Consider the following 26,769-nt stretch of genomic DNA (forward strand, 5'->3'; position numbering starts at 1 on the left):
CTGAAAGGTTTCACAAAGTAGCAACCACCCCCCATGCTTCTATCCCAGACAGTGGCACCTCTGCTGATAAATCGGAGGAGAGCAACTAGGATGCTGAACTAGTGCGTGTTGCAAGAAGGATGTCCCAGATAAGAGCATTTTCTGTACTCCATACATGCTTGAAACCAGCCTGGCTGGGATCAAGGGCACTTGTGAGAGTAGATCAAGATACGTGTTTGTGTGACACCAGCAGGCTTGATTTTTCCCTTTCTTCTCCTCACATATGTGGAGACATGAAGTGCATGTTTAAACGCCAACCTTAAAGCAAGAGATTTATAGATCCACAGGCACCTCTTCTGTGACCGAAACTTCTATGGCAGGAGCAGAGCTTTCTGACTTCTTAATGCATGGCAGCAGGTGCTGCTCAAAAGCCACAGGCACAGAACTGATACAGCTCTGGCCCTCTCTAATAGTGGGAAAGGATTTGTTTTTGCAGCATTTAACCCTTCTGACCCAGCAACACTGAGCTGTGAAGGTGCAACATAGCTCCATAAGCCTTAGCAACAGCAGCAGAGCACAAGGTGCAGTGTCATTCTTCTGCAGGAAGGGTTTGGGTCTCTGCTGATTCTGTCTAGCTGGTGGGGCTAGAAAGCTGTCCCTTCAGGTTATAAATCACTGGGCTGGTAGATTGCAGAAAGAAAAGGAACCTGTAAGAACGAGCCTCTTTCTAAGGTCTGTTTATCAGAGACATCAGGTAGAAAATGTTCCTGTCATTTCATTCCTTTAAGAAAGCCTGCCTCACCCAGCAGGGGTTTTCCTAATATAACTCTATCCTGAAGAGATGTGTTGGTATCAGCACAGCAGGTATTGTAAACCACTTAGGAATCATCAGCCAGCCCCATTGTGCAATTGGTTGGGATTCAAAAGGTGGTGATTTGGCTCCAAGAGAATCCAGGGCTGGCGAGTGGCTCTTAGCTGGGCTGCTCCAGTTTGGCACCTCCAGGTCAGGTTTGTCAGCCATGAAGTCGCTGGCACTGGAAGTGTTTCACACCAGCAAAGTTGCTGGCACCCAGAATGTTTCACACCAGGCAGAAACTGTTGCCACAGCATGACCTCCGCCGATGCCACGGGAGGGAGTTATCTCATGGTGTGTTGCTGGGGTTTGAGAGGCATGACCACTCTCTGCTAGCCAGAAGCGAGGGGAAACCTCAGCATTTCAGGGATGTAGCTGTTGCTTTAGCATAATGGATGCTTGCTTTTCTCTCCCTCTCCTGCCTGTGCTGTTCAGAAGAGATATGCAGCCAGCCCCTACTCAGATGAGATCGTGATGGAAGTGGCTTCAGCAAAGCAGCAGGATGAACCAGAGATGCTGTGGGTGATGGGACCCGTCCTGGCTGTGATATTAATCATCATCATTGTCATTGCCATACTTCTCTTCAAAAGGTGAGATCTAAGCTGGGATGTGGCAGTTATGGCATGAGCACTAGAGGCACTGGCGCCTTCAAGACCTTCCTTGTAACCTTCAGATATGGGGTGCTCTGACAGACAGTCCTTGGTGGTCATGGGGAGGAGGAAGGTCTCTACCTGGCACAGCAGAAGGCTGCTGTGTAAGAGAGCAGAAGGGCTGGGTATGCAGAAGGTAGTTAATATCAGCCCCAGGACACAGCTGCTGTGGATTCTGGAAGCAGGTGAGCAGTGGGACAGAGGAGAGCAGCTTTGTCCCTAAAGCCAGTCTGACTGCTCTCTGGTCACACAACTTGGATTGGCAGCCTTGGGAACTTCTCTAGTACTGGTTCTCTATAGAAATTGCCTGCTTGGTCTGTGGCAGCTGCCCCTGCTCCTGCGAATTTTGACTGAGGAACATGACCTTGGTTGTGAGAACAGGGCATGGATGTGACAGGCTGAAATCAGAGTGGAGCTTTCTTCTTGGGGCCTCTCAGTCCTGACTACTGGATCAGAACCACCAACACACTGTGCTCCCTGTGGGAGCAGACACCTCCTTTTGCCTCGCAGAGCAGACCTGCTCCAGTTGTAAGTGTAGCGTGAGATGATTGTTAGTCCTCCGGAGGAGCACAGGTTGCATTTGCATGTGTTCATGTAGCCTGTTCAATTACAGTAGGTCATCCTCTGTCAGCTCAGCTCTGAGGTTCTGCTCCTCCTGGGCTCTCTATTTACATATATTTCTCTAGCTGGGGAAGGGAGCTGCCTTCGTTGTGTGATTAAATGGAGTTCTGCTGTGCATGTGCAGTCAATGCGTTTTCTGTGTGAGTGATCATCTCCTTTCTTCTGTTCCTGCTTTTCCCTGGATCTAGTAAGCAAGAAAGGTATGAATCCATTTTATCTTTTTGTTTTGCTAAAATTTCAAGTCTATTTCCCTTTTTAAAAATCAAGCCTGAAGCTACTAAGGGGCATCTTTGTTTTTGGGAGTGTGGAGCATGCCAGCCCTAGGAGTTTATAAAGACTTTGTTTCCTCAAAGGTATCAGCCTCCTAGCAGTTGTCAGCCTCTCACAGCTCTCAGGGAGAAGTTCCAACATAAAGACTTCCCAGGTTGCTTTTGCAATTAAATTAAAAATCAAAAAAACCACAATAATAACGGCAGTTATAGGGGTTCCTTTGGTTTCTCAGTCACTTCAGACTGAGAGCTGTTCCCTCAAGAATGCAGGTGGATTCTTGCAGTCTCTAATGAGGAAGCTTTGAGGGAATACTGGGCAACTGTAAGAAACATGTTTGTTGGTCTTTAATGAGAGAAAATGGCATCAGAGGGGATTTCTGTACCAGGGCCCCATGGAAGGTATTGCCACCTTGCCTTAGCTTTGCTTTGTCCCAGAGTCGTGGGGGTGGAGCACCAGGCAGCACTGGCCTGCAGTGCACAGACCTGACATACATGTCCCTGCTGCATCCTAGCCTAAGGAGGAGCAGCATATCCTCTTCTAGCACCACCTGTGTGCTCAGAGTGATGCTGTGGTTTTGTCTGTCTGGCCTCTCTGTGGAGGCATTTTCTCCCAAAGGTATCTGTGTGTCATATTCACAATGGCATGTCTACAATGGGAATGAATTGAAGCTGAGCAGCAGTGGATAGCTTGGGATCTGGAGGATGGTTTAGCAGTTGCCCTGGGCTAATGAGACAGAGACAAAATTTTATTATGTGCTGTGCCCATTCCCCAGAAAAGCTGTCCCACTTTGCTTGAGGGCTCAGGGACTGGTACACCCGTAGCACATTGCACATCCTGCTGTGCTCCTGATAGGAGCTTTATTTGTTTGCTGTGTGTTCTGCTTTTTTCTATCAATACTCTCAGTCCTTCAGCTCTTTTGTCTTGGTCCAGCCAGCTGGAAGGCTTCTGAGATGTTGAGATGCCTCAGAGTAGTGTAAGACTCTCAAACTGGTTCTCCCCATTGAACAACTCCGGTGTTTGCGGCAGCCTCGGGCTGCAGGTGGAGCTTGCTCACAGGCTGGGCCACACAAGGAACACACGCAGGTTTCGCTCATGATTTAGGCACTAAATTTTCTCTAAATGCTTCTCATTAGTGGCAGCCCAGCGTGCCCAGTCTCTGATGGAAGTGAAAGTTCCCTGTGCCTGTGAGAGCATTTGCAATCACACATGGCTCAGGGTCACCACCATCCAGGGATGCAGTGGCCTTAGTGCAGAACCTGGCAGCCCTTCAGTGTGCTTCCCGGTGCTTCACAAGGAGGTCCAAAGCAGAGACTGACTGTTGCCATTTGCAGGCTGGTAAATGTGCTAGCACTCATGTAGAGCAGCAGTGCTGCAGCTCCCTCTCTTCCAAGAAACATCAGGCCAGCAGAGGGGTTCAGCCAGAATCCATTTGGGGGCTGTAGCCAAAAGACAAAGTCTCTGTGTGTTCCTGCATGCTCAGGGCATTGGCCATGTGCCAAGGTCAGCACAGGCTCAGAAGAGAGAACTGCTGTGCTGCTCCTGCCCAACACCCTTCTCCACCCCTTGGGTGTATCCACCATATTTGTAATCTAGAGCTAGAAGTGGGACCTAGAGATTCACTAGAAACTCTTCTTGCAGTATTAGATTTTCCCTAATATTCACTTGTCCACTTTTTGATTGGATCTGTCCCTGCTTTGCCTGTGAATTCCAGCAAGAGCCTGAGGTGGTGGCATCGCTTTAGGCATAAATATAGCATGAAGAGACAACATTGTATTTTATTGTTCCATTAATACACGCCTTGGGTGCCTTCAACCATTCAAGACATGTATTAATGGCCCAATAAAACACACCCTGAAGAGCCTTTACACTATTATATTACAGCATTCTATATTTAAATATTTCTAATACTTGAAAAAAAATTTTTTTATATCCTTCCACTACAGGAAATAGTTCCTAGAGACAGTAAGAGGAAACAGCATCTTGCATCTATCTGCATTTTCTCTAATAAATACTATGCAGAATACCACATTTCAAAACTGCCTCACTAATCAAACATCTGACATCTCTTACATATAATCTTTCCTGTTTCACAGATGGGAAATTGGTGGCACAGAAGACGATGTGACTTACCCAGAGCCCCAGGGAGCCTGGGGTGGACCTGGGTATCTGGGACACAGGGACCCAGACTCCTTCCCAGGGTGATTCATGCCAGTCTGCCAGAACTCACCTGCTTGTCTCTGCCCTCTCTGTCCACAGGAAAAGGGCACATTCCCCCTCTTCCAAGGATGAACACTCCATTGGCCTGAAGGACTCACTCTTGGCCCACTCGTCTGACCCAGTTGAGATGAGGCGGCTCAACTACCAGACTCCAGGTAAGGAGCAGCTCATCCTCTTGAATCCTGCCTCCTCCAGTTCCCCTTCTCCATGTATGTCCCCATGCCAGAGGTCGAGTTGCAGCCTTCCCACCCTCCAGGAGATCCACACCTTCTCAGTCACAGTGACACAGAGTGGGCTTTAGACCGAGGATGTCCAGGTGTCTGCTCTCTGGGTTGCAAATCCTTCTCCCTGGCCCTGTCACTGCAGGCCCAAGAGGCTGGGGAACCTGGATGGGGCTGGCCTGTTGTGTGGTGTGTGTCAGACATGGTGTGAAGCTCATTGCAGTTGTCCTGAGCTGGGAGGAGCCTCCACACGGTTGGGAGTGTCCACACCTGGGATGCTCCTGGGTGCTGCACTGGCTTCACCCGGGCTGGGCTTCAGTGCTGAGCACAACTGGTGCAGTGTTGGCCACATGGGCTGCATTTGGGGCAGTCAGGAGGTATACAGAGCTCTTACACTGCTGAGGATGTCCCAGCAGCTTCATTCTTGGATCTTTGGTGTGCTGACTCTCCTGCTCTGCTCAGCTAAGGGTCAAGAGAAGAGCTACCTGCAGACTATAGTGCTCTCCAGCCAGTGTTGTGGCCCACTGAAGGACTCTACTGGTCATGGTGGTGTCAGTGCAGAGGATGATAGTTCAGTAAAAGCCATTCTCTGCATGCTGCTTTCACTGGCCTGGGATGCCTGAGGCTGTAGCTTTGCCAGCTCATGGAGGCAACTGTACTTCACACTGCAGAAAGGTCTTGTGCTGCTGCTTTGTGTCTGCATGCCTCTGATGGCACCGAAAGCACAGTACCTGTCATTGTAGTGATCAGAGACAGGCTCGCCCTGACTCGTTCAGAGCCTTTCAGAGTCCGAGTCCTAGACGAACTGAGGGAGCACTTGGGCTTTTGTGATGGAGGGAGCAGTTCAGCAGCAAATGAGGCACATACAGTTCTCTTCTAACTTGCAGCTCCTCCTGGTCTGTAACCTACTTTCCTTTTCCTCCTGCTGCTCATTCATCTAAGAGCTTTCATCTAACAGGAGAGTTTTGAAGGGGCCATTTCCTGATGTAAAACTGCTGTGTCTGGCGGGGGGCGGGGCAAGAACAGCCTTTCCTGTTGCCATTCACAGCAGTTTGGCTCACACCTGGGGTGAACTACACTAGCACATCCTTTTCTGTGCCAGGGCAGCTGTCAGGGGTCCGTAGTTAGTGCATCTTCCAGGCAGGACCAGTGGCAGATCTCACACGTGGGCAGCAGCAGCAGTAGGCTGGTACGTTAATTGGCCACAGCACAGGATGGTGTCACAGCGTGGGAGGAAAATGGTGTGGGGAGCAAGGGAGGCACGTGTGCCAGAGGAAGAACATCTCGACAGGCAGGTCACCAGGAGCAGCACTAGGGAGGGGTCACACGCAGTCAGCAGCAGCATGCAGCTTCTTGAGGAGGAGCACAGTGTTAAACAGGGCTGCTCCAGGACAGCTGTGCATGGGGACAGGCCTCTGTGACATGTCTCCATGCGGGCACAAAAGCCATCTTTGCTGCATGCTTGTGGTTTGCATTGCGTGGAGAATTGTGACAAGTTGGGCTTGTGTCTCCTCCCATCTTCAGAGAAGTCAGGGTGTTTGGAACAAGGATGTCCCTTGCTAGACCTGTAGCAAGGTTCAAGAGCTGCCATCAGTGAGACAGGGGGCCAGGAAATTTTCTTTTCCTGTTCGTGAGTAAGGATAAGCCAAAGATGCTGTTCATTTGGTAAGCTTGCAGGGCTTTCTGGAGAGACAAAACCAAGCCAAAGTTCCCAGTTCACTTGAGAGAGCAACTGGACCCTGGGATACTGCTAGAGAATGCTCCCCTACCAAAAGACAGCACTGTGTCCTTCTCCCCTTTTCCCCACTGCATCCCATGTGAGTCTCTGAGGGGCGGAAGCGGGTGTTGTGCAGCTTGAAGTGACTGTTCCAGCTCCTGACGAGCTTGTCCTCGTTAATGAGGCGCATGAAATCCACCAAGCCCAGTGGGCCCAAGCTGTTACCCCATCCCCTGACGGAGGTCGAGGCAGTGCTGTGAGGATGCATTGACAAGAGGTGCTGGCCACCAGCCCTGGTAGTTGGTCTCCCTGCTGCAGCTTGCTGAGCAGGGAAAACTTGTTTAATGCATAATTAATTGGTCTACTGTTATTAAATATTAAGCTTTCTCATTTTTGTGGTTTTTACTTCAGACAAGGGTTATTCCCCCCTGTTGGCCTCCCTGTACTAACGTACTGCTGTGCCAAGTCACTGAGAGGATACAGGACCCGGCAGTGTCCCAGTACCATGAAGTGGGACTGAGTTGTGTTGCTGATGAGCTGTGAGCGAGCTGGAGGCTCAGGGACACTGAGCAGAGGTGGCTGGGGCTGCGTGCAGTTCCCCTGGCCACCAAGCAGCACAGATGCCCACTGTACCTGCCATCCACTGGCCCAGTGGTGTGCAGTGAGAAACGTAGCTCTCAGTGTCACATGAAGGGCTGTGAACTCCCTCCCTTGCAAGTAGCTCCAGCTCCACGTGTTTGCCAGTGTCAGCGGATGGCACTGGCCAGAGCCAACAGCCTGCTGTGTAACAGCCAGTTGCAGAGCAGCCCCCAGGGCCAGGCAATCGGTCCTGTGCAGGAGGGAAGCTCCCAGTGCTGTGGCATATGATGCTTCCCTTTTCATCTTCATCTCGTTGTCTTTCCATCTCTGAACCTCTGCGATGATGACTAAAGGCTAATGGGATTTCTGTTCTTGCCCCGTTTCTTTTCTTTGCAGGTGCCAGTGTCCCCTGTTGCCCGAATATCTCAAGTTAGTTTTAACTCCTGTTTTTATCTTTTGACACCTTTTGCTTTTTCTTTCCCTTTCTCTCTCGTCTCTGTATTTTTTGTTTCAATGTCATGAAGATCACCTTCACTCACAGCAGACTGTAAAATGGCAGTGATTTCACTTTCTGACATGATGTGTGGGGCCAGGCTCAGTACTGCTCGCACGGCACTACAGCAGCTCACCACAGCACAGTGCAGAAGGGAAGGTCCTGAGTGATGGGCTGCCAGGAGGCTTCTGCAGCAGCCCCTCACCTGTCCTCAGGCCTCCTACCTCCTCAGAGTGGTAGGCTAAGCTCTGCCATGGTGCCAGGCCTGCAGGTGGCCCTGCGTGGGGACTGATAACCTTGGCCATTCTGGAGGGAGTGAGCAGCTAAAAACCCCAAATGGACAAATTGAAGGGTGCTCTTCAGTGGTTGAACACACTCTCTTCCTACCTCAGGAAAACTGGTTTCCCTAAGCTGGGTCACCTCTGTCATAGACTTAGGCAGAACACATGATGGTCTCTAGACTGTCTGCAGTTGGTCTGCTTGGCAGTGTTGGTACCAGAATCCCAGGCACAAAGGAGGCACTTACTGCGCTAGCAGCTTGGATGGAGCAGTACCAACCTGAAGATAAAAGTGCCCCCTTATCACTTGTCTTCTGAGCTTCAAGTTCATCCTCAAACAACCATAAAAGTGTGACTGCCTTGCTCTGGGGTGTTCAAGACATCTGCGTATGCACACAGGAATGGGAGAAGTATGTAGGATAAATACTTCCCCTGGGAGCAGAGCCAAGGGCTTTGCAGTGTGTGTCCCTGCAGGCGTTGTGAGACCTCTGAGCTCTTCTAGCCTGGTGGTGAGTTCACTGTCCTCTTGCCAGAGCAATTGGAAGAGCTTGTGGAAGTCCTGGCAGTGTATACAAATCTCTGTCTTGCCCTGCACTGTCAGCGGCTGTTTCTCTAGGTTCACCATAATGGGATTCCAACGACCTCTTTTTCCCCGCCTACTCTTGCAACTCTTTTGTTGCTGCAGCACTTCTCTGGCTGGCAAAACACAAGTTTGGAGAGACCACCTTGTATTTCTCAGCAGAGATAAGGGTCTGCAGCTCTGCTGTGGTCCACAGCTCTGCTTTACTTAGTACATAACCATGGAAGAAGCACATACTGTCGCTGTGTTCCAGTCTCTCTCTTCTTCCAGCCCCACACTTCTGCCTTGGCCCCACACTGTTCTCATCATTCAGTTGCTCATCAGTGACAACTCTGCAAAGATTGCTCCTGAGCTACAGCCTCAGAGTTCTGGCACAAGTGAGGAAATTGTGCCGAAATCAGCATCATCTTTGTCCCTTTGAGGGCCTGCTCAGCCATCTTAGGGATCCTGATGGGTGAAGTGGCAAACAGAGGACCATTTGCAGGAGGACCTCAGCATAAGGCAGAATAGGGATATTTCCTTCTCCACCTGTCCATGTGTTCTCAGGCCATCCGTGGATAGTTCTGCATTATCAAGCGATGGCAGGACAAGTGTGTGTTGGATTGGGTCTTGCCTGTGTGCAGTGATGTCAGACGTTTTGTGCAGAGGTCTGAGGTGTAACATTTCCATGTTATCACCTTGTGACTTGTCGCCACTGTGTAAAATGTGTGTACCCAGCCTGGGGACTGCTCCATCACCTCAGTGGCCCATCACTGCCATCTGTGGCAGTGTTCAGCCTCCCGAGCTATTGAGAAGCTTCTGGCTGTGCTCCAGCCTGTCTCCCTGGGTGTGAGTCAACAGCTTCAGCCTATTAATAATCATCATTACCCATGTGGGGTTTCTGGGAAACCCACAGAGCTGCCGCTGGAGTCACGAGCCTTGGGATTTGGATGAGATGTTTCACAATCACATTCCTGCCAGTTCAACATCTCAGCATCAGAGAAGGCGGCTGTGATAGTCAAGCTCTGAATCCCAGGGTCCCAGGAGGGGGTCTTCCCAATCCCATATGCACACCCCCACAGTACCTGTCCCCTGTGGGATCCCCTCCTTTGGGCCTTTCTCCTGAGCAGGGCTTCAGCTGTGCCCAGGATGAGCCATAATGTTGCAACCCTGCTTTAGCCAGGGTAAGACTTCTGCCATGGCTTGAGCTGCATCCCAACTCGCAGCAGCCTCCCAGAAGCTGCTGGAGGGCACATCGCTACACATGGTGCCTTGCACAAGCCAGCCCGGAGGAGCTGAATTTTGGGCCCTGGAGCGGGCTCTGCCTCTGGAGCATCACTGAAGAGTTATGCAGCTGTGGGCAGAGCTGCTCGTCAGCTGTCACAACGTTGTGCACTGTCCTACCAGGGGATCAGCCATTCTTCTGTGGGGCCCTTCTCCTCTTTCTCTAACGCCCTGGGGACTGGGACAGCATCTGCCTACGCAAAAAGCTGTGCACATGCACTGCAGAGGTTTCACTGCAGGTTTGCAGAGTTTCTTTGTGGCTGATGCCATTGTTAGGGGTAAGCAAGAGGATCAGCCTCAGCCCTTGGCAGTGAGAGCACCAGAGGATCAGTGTGTTCAACTTCAGCCCATGCGGGAGCCCAGGAAGCACAGTGACAGCGTATCCTTGGCCTGTTCCTGCCAGGGGCTGGCCGAGCCCCTGCCCGCTGCGTGGCCTGCTCTGTGTGCCCGGTGGCTGTACTGTCCGAGCATGCTCACCCGGTCATGCACATTCTGCACATCACCTTTGTGTTCTGTTCGCCGCCCCGCGTGCCCCGGGAGTGTGTGCCGCATGCCGTGTGAGCTCGTCGGCTTCCCATCCATCCCGCGCGGCGCTTCACATCCTCACACGTGTCCGCCTTGCACCCACCTCTTGGGTTTGCTGTGCACATGCTCTTGCTGAGCCTTCCTTGGCCATGCAGAGCTGTAACCATTCTCCTTTCCCTCCTCCCTCCTTGTCTCGCTTGCAGGCATGCGTGACCACCCCCCCATCCCTGTGAGCGACCTCTCCGACAACATCGACCGGCTCAAGGCCAACGATGGGCTGAAGTTCTCCCAGGAGTACGAGGTGAGCCTGAGAGCGGGACGGGCAGCAGGGCAGGGTAATGCTGGCCAGGACCCCAGCAGAGAGGGCCTGGGGAGAGCTGAGCTGTGCCTCCCCTGCAGCAGCACCACCTGGGCAGGCCCCACACCAGGCCTGGGAGCCTGCCAGCTCTCCCTGCCAGCCCCAGAGCGGTGGGAACTCGCCTTGAGCAGTTGAAGCATGGCTGGTACAGGGAGCAGGCCTTGCAGCAGAATGTCCAGCAGCCTGCCATGCTGCCACCATGGTTATGGTCTTAGGAATGAATGGGAGCTCGTGTCTGCCCACCTGGACTGTCTCTGATTACTTTGTTCTGCTCTTTGAAGGCTGCACTCCATCCAGGTTGGCTGAGGTATTTCGGTCTGCAGTATCCTGTGCCCATTCAGTTCCATCTTTGTTCAAAGCTTTGCTTTCCATGCCATCCTCTGATGCCAACAAACATGCCTTTTTGAGTTTTCATTCCTGCTTTCCCCATCTAATCTCCCCCTGGACTGTGCTGGCATTAGCCTGTGCCATTCAGCATCAGTGCTGTTCCACTGCCCTGGAGTAGTCCAAGCTCCCCTCCCTGCACAGAGCTCTCTCTGCCTGTGACCTGCAGTCATGAGCTGCAAACTTGCCTGCACTTCTGGATCGTGCTCTCACCCTTATCTGCATCTCTGGTGGAACCCCTGGGTAGGTGCTGCCTGCGTACACCACTGATGCTGCCTTTGCTTGCACACACAGGCATGTGCTGGGTGTTTCATGAACCCCTCCACCCTGCACTGCACCTCTCCCAGCCCAACCCCCTCCAGCCCTGTCCTCCCCTGAGAACAACTTGCCAAGGGGGTGCACATGTGGAGCGGAAGGCGCTGACCTACCTGAGGGCTGCCTCACCTTTTTTGGCATTCTTCAGGCTGTGTGATTAGGTTACTGCTGTTTAAAATTGAGAAAAGTTCCTCTGCAGCCATGAGAGCAGCAATGGCAGGATGATGTTTTGCTGTGCTTATGTGCAGAGCCCTCTCGAGCTGCAGGGGACTTATAAATAAACCCCCCACTAGTATTAAAGAGGGAATAAATTTGGGAAGTGTTCTTTGCATGTGTTACCACTTTTGTTTGAATTGTTATCTGCCTGTGCCTGTGGCCACCCCTTCCTGCACCATACCTACACTGATTTATGAGATGAGATCAGAGCATTTGCCCACGAGGTAGGATTATATATGCCAGGAAAGGGAAAGTAGATCTCTATGTTGAGAAGGTAAGGGACAAATTCCAGCTAGTTAAAAGGGTGTGCTGTGTGTGTCTGAGGAAGGCACAGAGCTGTTTGTTGCTTTGGGATGCCAAGTGGAGGGCTTTGGCATCCCTCTGCATTCAGTGTCTGAATCAGAGAGATGAGCTACAGCATTACACTGCGACTTGGGAAATGTTGAAAGGAATAATGTGCTTCCCTTGCAAGTTACCTGTGTGTTCATGTATGTCCTGCCAGTGGAGCCAAAGTGTGCAATCATATCTGTCTGCCTTGGGCTTTTTGCTACCAGTCCAACTGAAATGTTAAGCAGGGCTGTCCATTCTGCTACAGGCAGGCTGTGGCTCTGCTGCACAGTGGGGATTCAGCAGGATCCAATCTCTGCACTCCCATCCTGACACTAAGCCTGTGCTCAATAGAGCCTGCAGCATAACACTGAGCTGTAGGAACTGCTTTGGAAAAAAATGAGCATTAAGTAAATTCTCTTAGCTGCTTTCATGAGCCTCTCTCCTCTCATTTCTCTTTCTTTAGAATATCATGGCTGGTTGAGAGCACCAATCAGTTGTACTTCTCATGTTGAAGCAGCTATTAAGTAGCTGATTGTTGCACATAATTTTTTTCCCCTGGATTCTGCTGCGTTTGACTCCTCATCATCTGGAAATTGCTGAACATGACAGGCTCGTACAGTGTTTGACATTAGGATGGACCCAAAAGCAGAAGGGGTTGCACCTTGTTGGCATGTGAGGATCAATACAATCATTTCCCATTTGAAATGCCAGTGAGAAGAATCCTGGACTGAGGTTGCAGAGAACAGCAGCTGCCCGTGCAGAATTGCTGCGGCAGTGGGGCCGCTCTCATCCTGGGCCCTGTATGTGTGGGTTTGGCAGGGCAACAGCTCCCTTTGATAGGAGGGCTGCAGGGCAGGATTGGCATGGTGTGAGCTGCTGACTAAGGAAATCTGCAGAGTGGATGTGGAAATAGCAGAGGTGGGAGGGGAGCAGGCTGTGCAGCCCCTGTGGTAGCCCAAGAGACAGGAACCACACCTTTGCACATGCTGTGCATTTGCAGTAAGCATTGATACAGTCCCAGTGCTCGCCCTGGGACTCTGTGAGCCCCAGACCTTATGCTGAGCTGAGTGGTGACCCAGCACTTTAAGAGGTGAAGGCCCTGACCCTGTTCCCCATGGCACGATAGTGCTGCCAGACTGGGCATAGCACAGCTGAGCAGGGAGACACAAGGGAGGAAGGCATGGCAGGTGAACCCCCAAGGCCCATTTGCTGTTTGATTGTGCTTTGGAATAGTTGCATTTTAAGTGTTTTTGCAGACCAGCCTGTCAGCCTAACGTCTCTGTGGGGTGCAGGGCTGTTTATAGATGGCTCACATTCCAGGAGCAGTGGCACCACAGGCAGAGAGCAAATATTTAACAGCGCTTTTAACCACTGAGGCCAGCTGGCCTAGAGCCATCAGTCTGGCGCTTGCCTTGGCTGTGCAAGCAATAGCAGGGTAACATAGACACAGGTGACACAAAACAAGACCTGTCAGCACCTCCCCACATGCCTGGGAAGGGGACAGGAAGGCAGAGATTCCTCACAGCCATCTGACCTCCATTCCCACAGGTCAGAGGACAAATAGTATTGCTCACACCAGTTTGCCAGCCTGTGTGGCCATGCAGCCCATGTGACAAAGCCAGCACAGCAAGCTATGGGCTGGCTGCAGTGAGAGCGGTTTCATGAGCTGTGGGTTTAGCCCTTGCCCCTGGCACCTGGGAGCCATCCCACCTGTACCTCCTGGTACCCCTGGAGGAAATGCAGGTGCTGGGAGCTGAACCACATGCAGGCACAGTTCACTGCTGCCATCTGCTCTGGTGTGGGGCAGAGCACAGCCCCACCACACTCTACAGGCAGGCAGCAAACTGGGGAGCAGGACACGAGGATCTAGCAGCTGTTTCTGGCCTGGCTGCACCGGGAAAGTATTTCATTTTTAGTGTACAGTGAAAGCTACAAGGAATTTACAGTGTGGGATTAATGGAATTAAATAAGTAGAAGGGAGGCTGAGCCCCTTGACTGTGGATGTGCAGATGGTGGCAGGCGCTGTTGCTGTGTTGGAGCTCCTCCTGTGGGCACCTTCCCATGCTGCAGCCTGTGCTCCCGGGGCAGGCTCCTGCCCATGGTACCTGCCCTGGGACAAGCTGGTCGGCACACAGCACCACATCTCACTCTCGCTGTGGAATCCAGCAAGCCGAGCATTGCTGTCCCCTTTGGTGCTGTTAGCAAACACGGGACAGGCTGGCTCCAACCAGCACTGGTTCCTGCTCTCTTGTAGTGCTGCTAGATCCTGCATCACCTTCCCAGGGGAAGATTTTTTCCTTATTCCTCTCCAAACTGCAACTTGTGGCTATTATCCCTCATGTCCTGTCCATCCGGCATGCGTATGGCCCCCAGGAGCGGAGCACCTGGTGGTGATGAGAGCCTTGCAGTGTGGAACTGCCTGGCACGTTAGTTCTTGGTAAACTTTAGGCTGTGTATGAGATTTGACTGTGCTCCTGTTTCCTGGTGTGGTAGGGAGGCTGCAGACCTTTCTTCACAGTTTTCTGTGGAGAGAAGCACTGGTGGTCTGCCCAAACCCTGTGTTCACTTGCATTTCCCATAAAGCCACTGAGGACACTGCATCTCCTGTGCCTGCAGCCCTGGCAAGGCAGCTTAGGCAGCGGGAGAGGTGCTTGGGTCCCTGGGGGCCAGTGAGCCCAGGAGGTCTTGGGCCCAGGTAGCACCCCAGGAGCCACTTGCCGTGGGTTTAATGGGCTTATTGGGAAGCTGCCTGGCAGGCACACGGCACTCACGTTCCGGTAATAAGAATAATAAGGCTGAAGTGCTGCCAGCAATTGATTCAGAAGCACATTATGTCCTCATTTGAGGCGCAGCGCAGATTGACAGTGGTCAATGCTCGTGCTAATGTGGTTGATTTCACAGGAGGACAGGAAACACTCACTGCCTGAGCATCTTCCTGTCCCCGTGCCCTTGTGCAGCCCCCTGAGCTGCTGTGCTGCCCCAGGGCACTGCCTGCCCAGGCTTTCCACACCTGCAAGAAGTAGAGGCAGGAGCAGGGGCTCAGCATGCAGAGGGATTTTGGAACTGCACTAAGGAAGGGGAGCAGCAAGCCCAAGGCAGACTCTATCTGAGAGTCAAAGTGGCACTCAGGGATGTTTTCAAGGCATTTGTGGAGTGCTCTAGAGTCTGTTGAGGAAAGAGCCTTTTTCCAATCTCTTTTCAATGGTCTGACTCTGTCTTTATGGCAGTAGCAACAGGAATCCCTGAACTGCTTTGGTGAAATTGTTGCTTGCATTTCCATGCTGGTAAGGAGGAGTTTTACTAATTGGGCTTTTTCTTAATTTGCACTTGCTGTCTTACAGCATCTCCCTGTCACTTCAAAGCAAAGCAAAAGTAAATGTCATGGTGCTTTTAAGTTTGCTCGTGGCTCATTTCCTTCCAATTTCCCAGCCCTTCTGCTTTCTAGGAAGAATGAGTTGGAAGTGTTACTCTGATCAAGTTTTGGGATGAAGCAGTGATTCCCATGAGCCCCAGAAAGGAACAGGAGCAGACTCCTAGTGCCAGGACAGTTGTGGAGCAAGGTGCAGGGAGACAAGGCACTGCTACTGCACTCAAGGGCTGCAGAGCATTGTATGGAGATGGGACAAGGCTTGCCAACCACTACTTCATGTAAGGGCTCCAACTCTCTCCAAGCAGCCCATCATCCTCCCATTTATTTACTCATTTGTTTGCCTTAAAGGGGGGAACAGGTGTACATTAATTCATCACCAGAGTTTAAATTAAATCATTTTACTTCTAAATGAGTCACTAATTTGCAGGAGTATTTAATTAGAGCCTCTTTGCACTCAGGTGCTGTATTAGTTCTGACTTTCTCACCTGTTTGCCCTCTTAAGAGGTTGATGATGATTAGACCATTTCTGCACATCTTCATTGCACATCAAAGCTATTAACCCTAATGGCAACACCTTGGTGCTCCTCCTCTTCTAGGGGCTCTTGGCAGCCTTGTCCTCCCCCAGGAAATAACCCTTTGCTCTGCTGTGGCAGGAGACAGACTTGCTGTGCAAAGCATTCCGCACCCCACAGCTCAGGCAGCCCTGCAGCCTTTTGGAAGTGATTTGCAGCGTAGATTGAGCATGAACAACTGCACTGAGCTCTGCTTGCCTCTGCTGTTGAGGGAGGACTCACTCCAGCACCCACCTGTGCCCGTTGAGAGTGTTCACAGAGTGCAAGTATGGCTGGTGCTTTCTTGGGTTGCTTCTTCACAACAAGAAGATGCTCACTGATACCTTCAGAGCCATTCTTGGCTCCACCACCTAGTCAAGTAGAGCTAGTCAAGTCTCTGCATGGGCTGTCAGTGCAGACTAAGGTCACCTTTTTGAAAAACAGGTGTTAATTATGTTTAGGCATTGATGGGTCCATATTTTCCTCCTTAGTTTGTCTATTTGTGCTTCTCCTTCAGTGTGCTCCATATTGACCAGACTGGTGTCAAAACCCCTCTTATTTACCTCTACTCCAGACCATAAAGTCCTTTCCTATTATATTCCTCTTACTTTTCATGCCTTGGATAATTTCTGCATTCCCCTTGTGCAGTTCATGCCCACCATTGGTGGGCATCAATCTTCCCTGCCACGCAACTTGAGAGTGGGGAGCATCCAAAGAGCTGTTCCCCTGAGCAGCCTATCTTGAAAGCAAAATACAGGTGCCTGAAGGAAATGAAGTGCCCCAGAGAGCCGTGAGCTGTGCTGGGATGTCTCCGTGCCTGGGCAGAGGAGTGTGCAGGGCCTGTGGCAGCCAGGCCAGTGGGTTTGCAGCCACAAGTGGTGCTTGCAGCCTTCACTCCCACCATCCTGGCTGCAGCGCCTCTGAGCACAGTGGCTGCCTGCTTATTACACTGATAATAGAAAATTACAGGTTTTCTGTAGGAAATGTCTATTTACATTCTACATTTCCCAAACTACCTATTAGCATCACTGTGATGTCACATCCTCCTGTGCATTTTCGTCAGCACTGGCCCCTTTACCTGCAGGCAGCCTGGGCCACACCTGGGGAGAGACAGCTGCCACCTGGCACAGCAGTGGCCCGTGCTCTTCGTGTGCTGCAAAGCCCTCAGGGCCAGTGCAGCAATGCAGGCAGTGTCTGTGCTCCATACTCAAGCCAGTGCGCACACCTACTGCTGGCTTCTTGGGAAGTGCCTGCTCCACAGCACAGGAGCAGAGGGGACATCGATGGGTGTCACCTTGTGCACAGCTGGTGACAGGGTGAGCAGAGGGACCATGAGGGCTGTTTATGTCAGCCCAGTCAGAGAGCTGTGCTTCCCACCTCAGCCTTTTGCTCACAGCTGATCCAGAGCTGACAGACAGGCATTTCACTGCCTGAGAAACCTTCTGACACAGCTCTGCCAAGCGATGAAAGCAGATGCCTGCAGGGAGCACAGCATGCCATGCTTCCCTTGGCCTGTTTGTCTAGTGGTTTTGTCTGTGGGCCAGCAAAGTTTCAGAGACCCTGAGCTGGAGCAAGATTTTAAGAAGGCTTTGATGGTGGTGTTAATTTTGGGGGGAAGGGGTTAATGGGATGACTGATTGCTGCTGTAGCTGCTTGTCCAGGGCTGCATGTGCAGAGCAAGTCCCTGCATGAGGCAGGTGTCTTAACTGTGTGCCTCGCCTGTCTCTTGGACAAGACCATCCCATCTCAGATGGGTGCTTTGGGGATGGTCCTTGTTTGCCTTGCTTTGTGCATGGACTGAGAAGATAGAGAAGGCTTTGGAAGAGGCTGCCCGGTCATGGAGCAGCCATGGACTGGGTGCACCAGCACACGGCTTGTGGAAGAAGCACTGGGTGTGCAAGGCCAGGTGGGAGTGGGTTGTGTGCTTTCCAGGCAGTTGCACAGTGTGCAGGCCAAGATTTATAACCACATCTGTTCTCCAGGTTTATAGTGTCTTGTCACTCTATTAACTCAAACGAGAGATGTTTACATTGCATAAGTAGCTGGAGCAGTGGATAGTAACCTATTAATTTTCATGACTATTCCCTGGCAAAAGCTCATAGGCTGTCTTGCAGGACACTAATACTGAAAGCTTCTGGGGCACAAGACACCCAGGGCTTGCTATATTTCAAGAAACTTCAGTTCAACAGCTAATAAAACCGCTAGGTCAAGATCTGTGCAGTCAGGTCTCTCTGGAATGCTGGCAGAGGACCAAATTTCTGCTGATGGTAGCTCCAGAGGAAAGGATGAGCACGCATCAGAGGAGATGAGGACTCACCTGCAGCACACTGCCCCAGTGAGGGGCTGCTTTGCCTGCAGATCATGGGATGCATGTGCCACTAGAAACTGGTTTTCAGTGTGGTCTGGCTTGACATTGCTGCTGTGGACACCCATGGAAGCTGTGTCTGGCCTGGGGAGAGGTGTGCAGTTCAATGCAGATTTCCTGACTGAAACCCCCATGTGCTGCAGCATCTTACTGTGCTGTGACTGCTAACAACTCCTTCCTTCTCTTTCTCTCTACAGTCCATTGATCCCGGGCAGCAGTTCACCTGGGAGAACTCCAACCTGGAAGTGAATAAACCGAAAAACCGCTATGCAAATGTGATAGCCTATGACCACTCACGTGTCATCCTGACTTCCATCGATGGTAAGAGTAACTGGAGTGGGCACCCCATCAAGGAGCTGAACCTGACTGTAGCAAGGGGACCATCTTTTTCTGTGTTCTAAGCTGAGCAGGGACAAATACCAAGCATCAGCATGATCAAATGTGTGTTCTGGCTGGCCAGAAGAGAAAGGGCACCATAGAGCTTTCCCAGTGTCCTCAGAGTAGTGTGCTCTGTATGGTTGCCTCTTGGTACTGCTGGCAGCAAAGATGTCTGTCCCAGCAGCCTCCTTTCCCACTGTCCTCCCTGTGTGACTTCAGCTGCCTTCCTCAGTACATGGTGAAACATGGCACTGTTAGTGCCACTGCCACCCTCTGTCCCAACACTATTGTAGGGCCAGTATCTTTCTCTGGGACTTGTCAGTATATGGTCCCAACTAGGTGTCCAGGGTGACACAGGATGAGGGGTGCTTCTTCCCCTGGGATATCAGACTCCACACATCCCTGTGCTCCATGGGAGCCTCAGGCCCTGGTATCCTTAGCACTGACCCCAATGGCTCCAAGAACACATCCCTGGAGTTGGGGCTAATACATGTTTCTAGTCCTCTTGCACACAGAGGAGTCGGAGCCCAGGCTCACCCATTCTCCTTGTTTTATAAACTATCACCCAGCTCTGCACACCCAGATCTGAGCCCACTGATGGAGGATGAGGAAGATACAGCTAATTCAATGCACCCCTCCTTGGGGAAGGAACTGGGGCCTGGCTTTGCACACAGGTGGCCCTACAGTCACTAGCGTCCTTTTTTGGGAGATGGAAAAGCCTTTTCTAGTGGTAATGCTCTACTCGTCCTTTTCAAGAGGAGGAGAGAGGGCCAAACAGTCCCTAACAGCAAGCCCTGTTAAACAGCAGCAGCAGCTATGTGAAGGCCTGGCATGTCTGCTCATGGGCAAACCCTCACAGACAGCTGTGGGGTGAGCACGTGGGGGAATCCCTGTTTTCCAGCCTGACTCAGTTGCTGTAAGTAGTGTCTGTGCTTTCCCGGGAACTGTTCCCGAAGCACCCTGCCAGCTCCATGCTGCCCATGCCAAGGGAGCCGAGCACTGCACTCCAGCTGCTGCCGCTCCCCCAGAGCTGCCGGCACTTTGTGTCTGCTGGAGACTGCTGAGACCTGTAGAATTTTCCCCAGGACGAAAGGACGAAGGGTGACCCCCAGTTTTATTTCCTTCCTTTAATGAAATGCAGATGCTCTCTCCTGGGGAGACAATGAGATTCCTGCTGCTTTCTCTCCCTGCAGCCCAGGCAGCCCATGCTGAGCAGGGTTTGGAAACAGCCTCATGCCTCTGCTTTGCCGAATTTATTTTAGTAACTATGTGTTTGCATTTTAAAGGCCTTTACGAAAAATTCCTTTCCTTAAAGTAGTGGAGGCAGAGTAGGGGCTGGAGCAGCCTCTGCTAGCAGGCAGCAGAGGGGGGGTCTTCCACTGAAGGGTTTCAGTGGTGGTGGGAGGGAGATTCTGGCTCCTTGTGGATCATTGTCCCTGCAGGAAGGATGGGAGGACATCCCTGCCTGACATCCCTTGCTAACAGAGACAAGCTAATAAAGGAGCCTCATTTTTAAAAGGTGCTGTAGGACCATAACAAATTGCTGGTGAATTTAAGACAATTATTTCAGTCAGTTGCTTGGGGCTGAATGAGCTCCTTAATATTCCTGCCTGTGAATTTCCCTTTGTGTGCATGTGGCAGCTGTCTCTCTGCTTTGGTGTTGCCTGCTTGTTGCATTAATGTGGGAGTTACAAAGGGTTCCTCTTTTTTCAGGCACCATCCCTGTCCTTTGCAGGCTCCCTGGGAGAGATCCTGGCATCACCCCATAAAGGAGACATGTCAAGAGCCTTGTGAACATGCCAGCCTCTTCCCCTGCCTGCGGGGCCCAGCAGAGCAATAGGTACAGGGTTGTGGGCCGCCCCCAGTAACTCTTGCCCTCTTTCTCCTCCACAGGGGTCCCAGGCAGTGATTACATCAATGCCAATTACATTGATGGGTACCGGAAGCAGAACGCCTACATCGCCACACAGGGACCGCTGCCAGAAACCCTCAGTGACTTCTGGAGGATGGTGTGGGAACAGAGAACAGCAACCATAGTCATGATGACCAGGCTGGAGGAGAAGTCCAGGGTACAGTGTGTGCTTTCTCTCTTTTCTGGAGCTGTTGGGGGGCAGAAAAGAGGAATGGGATCACTTCAGAGTGTAAGGACATCCAGGGAGAGGCAATGCCAGTGGTGTGGCTCACTGCTACAGGCAGCCCAGCAGCAAGTGCCTTGTAAACATATCCCTGTGGGGCAAAAGGGTGGCACAGCCTCCTGTTGCTGGCCTGCTGGTTTACCCCTATTTTGCCTGCATGTCTGCATGCACACCCATCCTTTTCTGCCCACATCAGTCGCACCAAAGAGGGAAAGAAAAGCTCTGAGATGGGGAGTGTGGACCATCCCAGAAGCTGAGAAGCTGCAACAGCTGGGTGGTACCAGCAGCATCCAGCAGCCTGACAGGGCCTTGGCATTTCAAGCAATACAGAGGAATGGCTGACAGGGTCTCGTTGCAGTAACAAGACTAATTTGTGCTTTGTCCAATGACAACATGTATAAATGATCAGCTTATACTGCCAGGATTAGATATTCTGATGTAATAAATGCAAAGCTGCCTGTAGACCGTGGGGAAGGCGTGAGCTGGAGGAGCAGGAGCCCTCACTGCATATGATGCAGTTTTCATGTCAGAGGTTCTAACTCAGCCCCTGAAGCAGGAGTTTGTAAGCTGTGACCAAGTCCTCCTGTGCCCAGATGCACCCTTTGGGCAAAGCCTGCCCAAGGAGGACGTAGCTTCTGCCTCTCAGGATTCAGTTTGTTCCTAAAAGTAAAATTTCAGTGGTGAGCATTTGTACTTGCAGAATATTTTAGTGTTGCCATGCCAACAGCAAAAGGGGCTTGTGCACTCAAGCTGTGAAGCACTGATTATTTTTAGCCCAATAAGCTCATTCTTGAGAAGCAGAAACTGTCAAGTTTGGGTTTAGTTAAAACTTTTGCTGCATGCTCTCCCTCCTTTTCAAAGCTTTAGCACTGATATGCTCACAGGGATGTCCCAGCCCACCCTGGCTGGGGGGAAGCAGCTGAAACGACCAATGACCGTGGAAAAACAGATCTGCTTTTCCTAATGTACAAAAAACAGGCCTTGTTGTTGAGTTTCCTCGGCTCTTCAAATGCCCTACAGCCTTCAGGGGAAAACAGCATTCCTTGGAGATGAGCTGTGTCTAGAGATCCAACCCCAGCTTTGTACTGTGCTTCCTGCTGCAGAGCCCTGCCTCTTCTGTCCAATGGCCACTGTCACCCACACAGCCCAAACGGGGAGGGAAATTATTCTGACCTGCGCTGTGACTCAAGGCTTGGCACACAGGCTAAGCAAGATCAGAAGCTTCTGGTCAGCTGCTCTCTGTGGCTGGGGGTTAAATGGGGACTTTTTTGTGCCTTCACATTTCAGTGATGGAGCATATATTTGAAGAACAAGGAAAAGCCCTTCTGGGTTGCCAAATAAATCTGTGCCTGGAATCCTGACTCACTTAACTTCTGGGATGCTCAGTTATGGCAAGGCACTCCAAGGTGCATGTTTCTGGAAGATAACAGGTTTCCTTTGACCCCACAGGCACTTGTCTTTGCCTGAGATGCCTGTGGTGCTGAGCTGTGCATTATCTCCCCCCAGCACGCTCTGTCATATCATCCTGCAGTATTGGTTTCTGTCCCAAGCACAATGCGTGTGGCCAGGCTTTTGGTGACACTGTGAATCCCTGTTATGGGCAGGAGGTGACCAGAGCCTTCACAGAATCTCAGGCAGCCTGCCTGGTTGGGCGTGGTGCCCAGGGGCTCTAGGCTGACCTGACCAGACCCAGACCCAGACCTCTGCATTCGCTCCCTGGCACTGCCTGCCCATGTCCTGCTGCCTCTTTGGCACATCCCCAGCACTAATGAGAAGTGGGCAGTCCTCTCAGGCACTGTGGGAGGGGCAAGTTGCCAGGAGAGGCAGTGGAGAAACCTGGTCACTCCTGAGTTGAAGTAGTGATCCACAGCAAGGACTTACCTGGATGTGTTTGCTGGACCCTGTAGGTGTCTCAGGGCATTCCCTCACAGCAGGGCCCTGGTGGGGAACTGCGATGTGGAATTCCAGGAGATTATTTTCTCTGGGGTTTTTTGTTGTCTTTTTCATCATCTTCCAAGGCAAGATGGCTTTTAGCCACCTTCCTGCTCTGCTTTTCCTCATGCCCTTTTGGTGATGGCTAGAGCTCTCTTGGGAGCACACCTTTTTGGGACCAGTGAAGATCCTAATGCTAGTCATTGCCCATTGTTCCAGACTTTCAGCATGAGTCACTGTTTTGCAGTTTGTTCCACTCCAGAGCCTTCAGACTTCATCTGATGTAAACCCTTGGGTCCCTGCAGCATTGGTGCCTGCTGATGCTCATGCTGCTGTGGGACAACACTGCTCCAGGCAGTCACATGGCATCAAAGCCATTACCCAAGGGTGACCTTGCTTGAAAGTCCCCTTGCCCAGGGGCTTTGGTGCAGGCACAGGACTGTGTCTCCAGCTGCAGAGCCTGGGGTGGGTAGCTGGGCCTCATGGCGAGCTGCCCAGTGCAGAGCAGGCTCTGCTGCCTTTCCAGGCGAGCTCCCCAGATCACCCTCGCAGTGCTGTGATAAGCTGACCAGGACCAGCAGCGGCTTGGCAGCCCTGTGGGGGTGACACTGCTTTAAAGGGTTCCTGAGCTGCAGAGGGAAAGAAAATCTTTAAGGAGCATCAGCTTTTATGGTCTGCAATTTCAGCTGGCGTGATGGTCCAAATCATCCTCCCTTTTTCATGTTTTCACAAAGTGAGAAGCACATAAAGGATAGAAATGGCTGGATTGTGCAATTTAGCTGCCTTCAAAGCTTTACAATCAGTTTCAGAATCATTTGGTGGCAGTTCAGAAACACACATTGTAGATTAGCTTTCCTGAAGCTGCAAGCGTGGCGCATCCCTGCCGGGCTGTGTTGCCAGGAGAGAGGTATTAAAGCAGGATTTCTCCTGCCCTGGGCTATCCCCAAGAGCCTGGCAGAGTGAGGTCTCCCACAGCAGAACCATGGCTTGTTCTGTTCCAGCCCAGAGCACCAAGCTGCCATCCCTGGGGTGTGATCTCCCCTGGCATTTCATGTCCCTAGGAAGGAGCGTTAAGAGGCCAGTGCTCAAAGGCCCTGGGAAAGAGAACATCATGCTCCAGCCCTCTCACTGACAGCAATGCCATCTGGAGCTTGTGAGCAGGGCCGGGAGCAGAGCACAGCTCTCCAGCTGAAGAGAGGTGCCCGGCTGCTCTTGGGCTCAGGGCATCAAAGGGGAGGGACAGAAGCCACTCAGCAAAGCTGCAATAAATGGCTGTTCAGGACATTACTGTGCTCCTTAAGTTAATGAGAAACAAGCACTGCCAGAAGAAAACATCTCTTATCTGCTTTAGTGCCACAGTGCATCGGCTTCAGCATAAAATTTACAGAGCTTGAAAATGGGGCATAAACATTATGGGTAAATTTGGCAGAAAATGTGACTGACTCTTATCTGGTCATGAATAAATAATTTTCAATTACCAGCCCAGGCAGTGCTATTATCCCACACAGGGAATTCCTCTGAAGTTTGTTTTGTGCTCAAGTACACAACCCTGCAGCATGTGGGTGGCAGGAGGGGACGGCCATCCCTGAGGTGTAGGCTCAGGCACAGGCTGTGCTGCTCCCCTGAAACATCCCCTGCAAACCAAACCAAGGGTGACACAGCAGCTGCCCCCAGCATTTGCAGGATGCTGTGCTGCTCTCCCCTCCCTTAGAGAGGGTCACCTTATCCCCCAGCCAGACAGGGCAAACTCAGGCCTCGTGGAGACAGCCTGCAGCTGCAACCCACTCATGAAGATGGGATCGGTTTAGCTGTGAAATACTGTTTGTGGCCTCCAAGTTGTTGGTGCTGCAGCCAGTTGGCATCAAATGCTCTGTGCCAAGTGAGGAAGAGGAATCCTGAGATTTTTGCAGGGCCTGCCATGTTGCCACAAATCCAAGGCAGCACAGCAGCCCAAGTGGCAGGAGACCCTGGGCAGGAGGCAGCAGAGCTGCTCTGCTTTCACAGGCACCTGCAGTACCCCATTAGGCAGCCTTACTCCAGGCACTTCTGCCAGGGCAGGACTTACTGAGAGCAGAACCCAAAAAGCAGGGAGAGATGCATCCCTCTGACTCCACGTTGCTGCACTCCAGAGCCAGAGTGCAGGATGAGGGCTCTTAGCTCTCACAAGCCCCACCCTGCTGCAAGTGCTTTCTATTAAAAGGCAGAACTTCATTGATTCCTAATTAAGCTTATTGTTTCCCTTCCCACACATTCCCCTGTAAACACATTCTGCTAATAATTAAGTTTACTATTCCTTGACAAGCACGGATGATCTTCCATTCACTCCTCTCTCCTAGGGCGGGAAACCATTTTCGGTGAGGTGCACATGGGTGGGAGTGAAGTCTTCCTCCTGTCAGCCAGGCACTGTGGCTCTGCAGGGTGGGGGAGCCAGGTACTAGATGAAACAGGGATGCTCAGGGTGCCAATTAAATAGGGAGCTTGGGGCTTCAGAGAAAAAAACCGGAGGAGTAGTTTGCAAACACTGAGCTGTGAAGAGGAGGAGAGCATCAACAGGTGAGCAGGGAGGGATGTGCAGGGAGATGAACGGGCAGAGGGATGGGCCCCTGGGGATGTGTTAGGGCCCTCTGCCAAGTGGGATGCAACAAGACCTGTGGCCAGTAACTCAAAGCACTCTGGCTGCAGAGTTGAAGGGGTGATAAGGATTCTGCAGAGCAGGAGGTCTCTAGGGAGCAGCAGTGTTTTCATGATGGGACAGTGCTGCCTGCAGGAGGGGCCTGAGGGGATAGTTTTGCCAGTCTGTGCCTTCTTGCAGAGGGAGAACAAGATGTGTCTGTGTCTGAGTTGGCATCTGTGCCTTGCAAGAGCCATTCTGAAACACCTGGGAGACGTAGATTTTCAGGGATGTGCCACCTGCCACAAGGGCAGGTTGGTGTCTCTTGGTGATGCTCAATGCACTCAAGCCTATAGCAGTGCAGAGAGTGGATACAGCATCCAGGCTGGAGCCCTGGCACGGGCTGTGTCCCACCTGTCACCAGGGTGGTTTGCTGCCCAAGGCCACACTGGCAGGGGCACCCTGGGGACTACAGATGTTACGGGAAAGGTGGTGCCTGTTCTTCTGTTGCTGTTTACTGTGCTGGGCTCAGGTCTGTCCTGCCACACCTGTGGGTCAAGGACTCCAGGCTGGTATAGCAGGGACCTGGTGAGGATACAAGCTGCATCTCATTCACCTCAGCTGCCCTTTGAGTAGAGCTGTGCCCACAGAAACCATCATTTCCTCTTCCCTGCTGCACTAGCTCTTCTCCCATCAACCCACAGCTGCCTGCCTTCTCTTCATCCAGGTACAGCTCAGGCAGGGGGTGGTTCAAGCAAAGCCCCAAAGATGCCCATGTCACCAAACAGGAGGCAGGGAAGAACTACAGCAGGCACAAATCACTGCTAGGAATTGCTGCTTACTGTCTTGGTATTTGGTATTGCTCTTGTTGCTCTGTCTGGTGGCCTGGCCCCCTTTGCCACTTCCCACCAATGGCTCCAGGTGAAAAAGAAAATTCCTCTTTCAGTGAGTAGCCACTGAGGTCAGTTCAGTTGGTCAGAGCATGGTGCTAGTAACACCAAGATTGTGGCTTCAATACCCATATGAGCCATTCACTTAAGAGTTGGACTTGATGATCCTTGTGGGTCCCTCCAGCTCAGAATATTCTTGTGATTCTGAGTCTTATGGATAGGAGTCCAGGGGGTGCTGCCTTTTTGCTGGGGATAGGGACACTCTGGGGGAAAGAAATCTAGATTTTAGAGGCCCCCCTGCACAGTGACTCATTCCGGTCTTTACCCTTTGAAGGGCAGAGCCCTGTTCCTCACCCAGATGCCCCAGTCAGCAGCCAATCTCTGACCCGTTCTCTTCACCTCCCTGCAGGTAAAGTGTGACCAGTACTGGCCGAGCCGGGGTACGGAAACCTATGGGATGATCCAGGTGACCCTGCTGGATACAGTCGAGCTGGCGACCTACACTGTCCGCACCTTTGCGCTGTACAAGGTATGGGTCTGGCTGGGCTGTTGCTGCTCCAGGTAGTGCAGAGAGGTTTCCCAGTGCTGCAGAGTGCTCCATGGCCCACAGGCAGTGGCCGCTGGCTGTACCTGGCTTGGCCAAGGATGTGGCCAGTCCGCACATCAGCCATGTCTTACAGATGGGCTG

At 51.8% G+C, this 26,769-nt stretch overlaps 1 protein-coding gene across 18 annotated transcripts in view; it reads left to right on the forward strand.

The window, feature by feature from the left end:
• Positions 1–26,769, forward strand: part of PTPRF (protein tyrosine phosphatase receptor type F) — a 378,495-nt gene that overhangs the window by 341,499 nt on the left and 10,227 nt on the right. For 9 of the 18 annotated variants that reach the window (XM_042030480.1, XM_042030494.1, XM_042030495.1 and 6 more), the window contains 8 exons: positions 1,268–1,422; positions 2,292–2,303; positions 4,630–4,745; positions 7,504–7,536; positions 10,450–10,547; positions 18,333–18,456; positions 20,407–20,582; positions 26,491–26,610. In XM_042030480.1, coding sequence (XP_041886414.1) covers positions 1,268–1,422; positions 2,292–2,303; positions 4,630–4,745; positions 7,504–7,536; positions 10,450–10,547; positions 18,333–18,456; positions 20,407–20,582; positions 26,491–26,610 — 834 coding nt within the window. The remainder of the gene's footprint in view (positions 1–1,267; positions 1,423–2,291; positions 2,304–4,629; positions 4,746–7,503; positions 7,537–10,449; positions 10,548–18,332; positions 18,457–20,406; positions 20,583–26,490; positions 26,611–26,769) is intronic. The other 9 variants (XM_042030487.1, XM_042030489.1, XM_042030490.1 and 6 more) reach the window with 3 other exon arrangements.

The sequence above is a fragment of the Corvus kubaryi genome, unplaced genomic scaffold (assembly GCF_017639235.1).
Source record: "Corvus kubaryi isolate FWS band 111438036 unplaced genomic scaffold, C.kubaryi_AGA036_p1.0 37334, whole genome shotgun sequence".
Lineage (NCBI taxonomy): Eukaryota > Metazoa > Chordata > Aves > Passeriformes > Corvidae > Corvus > Corvus kubaryi.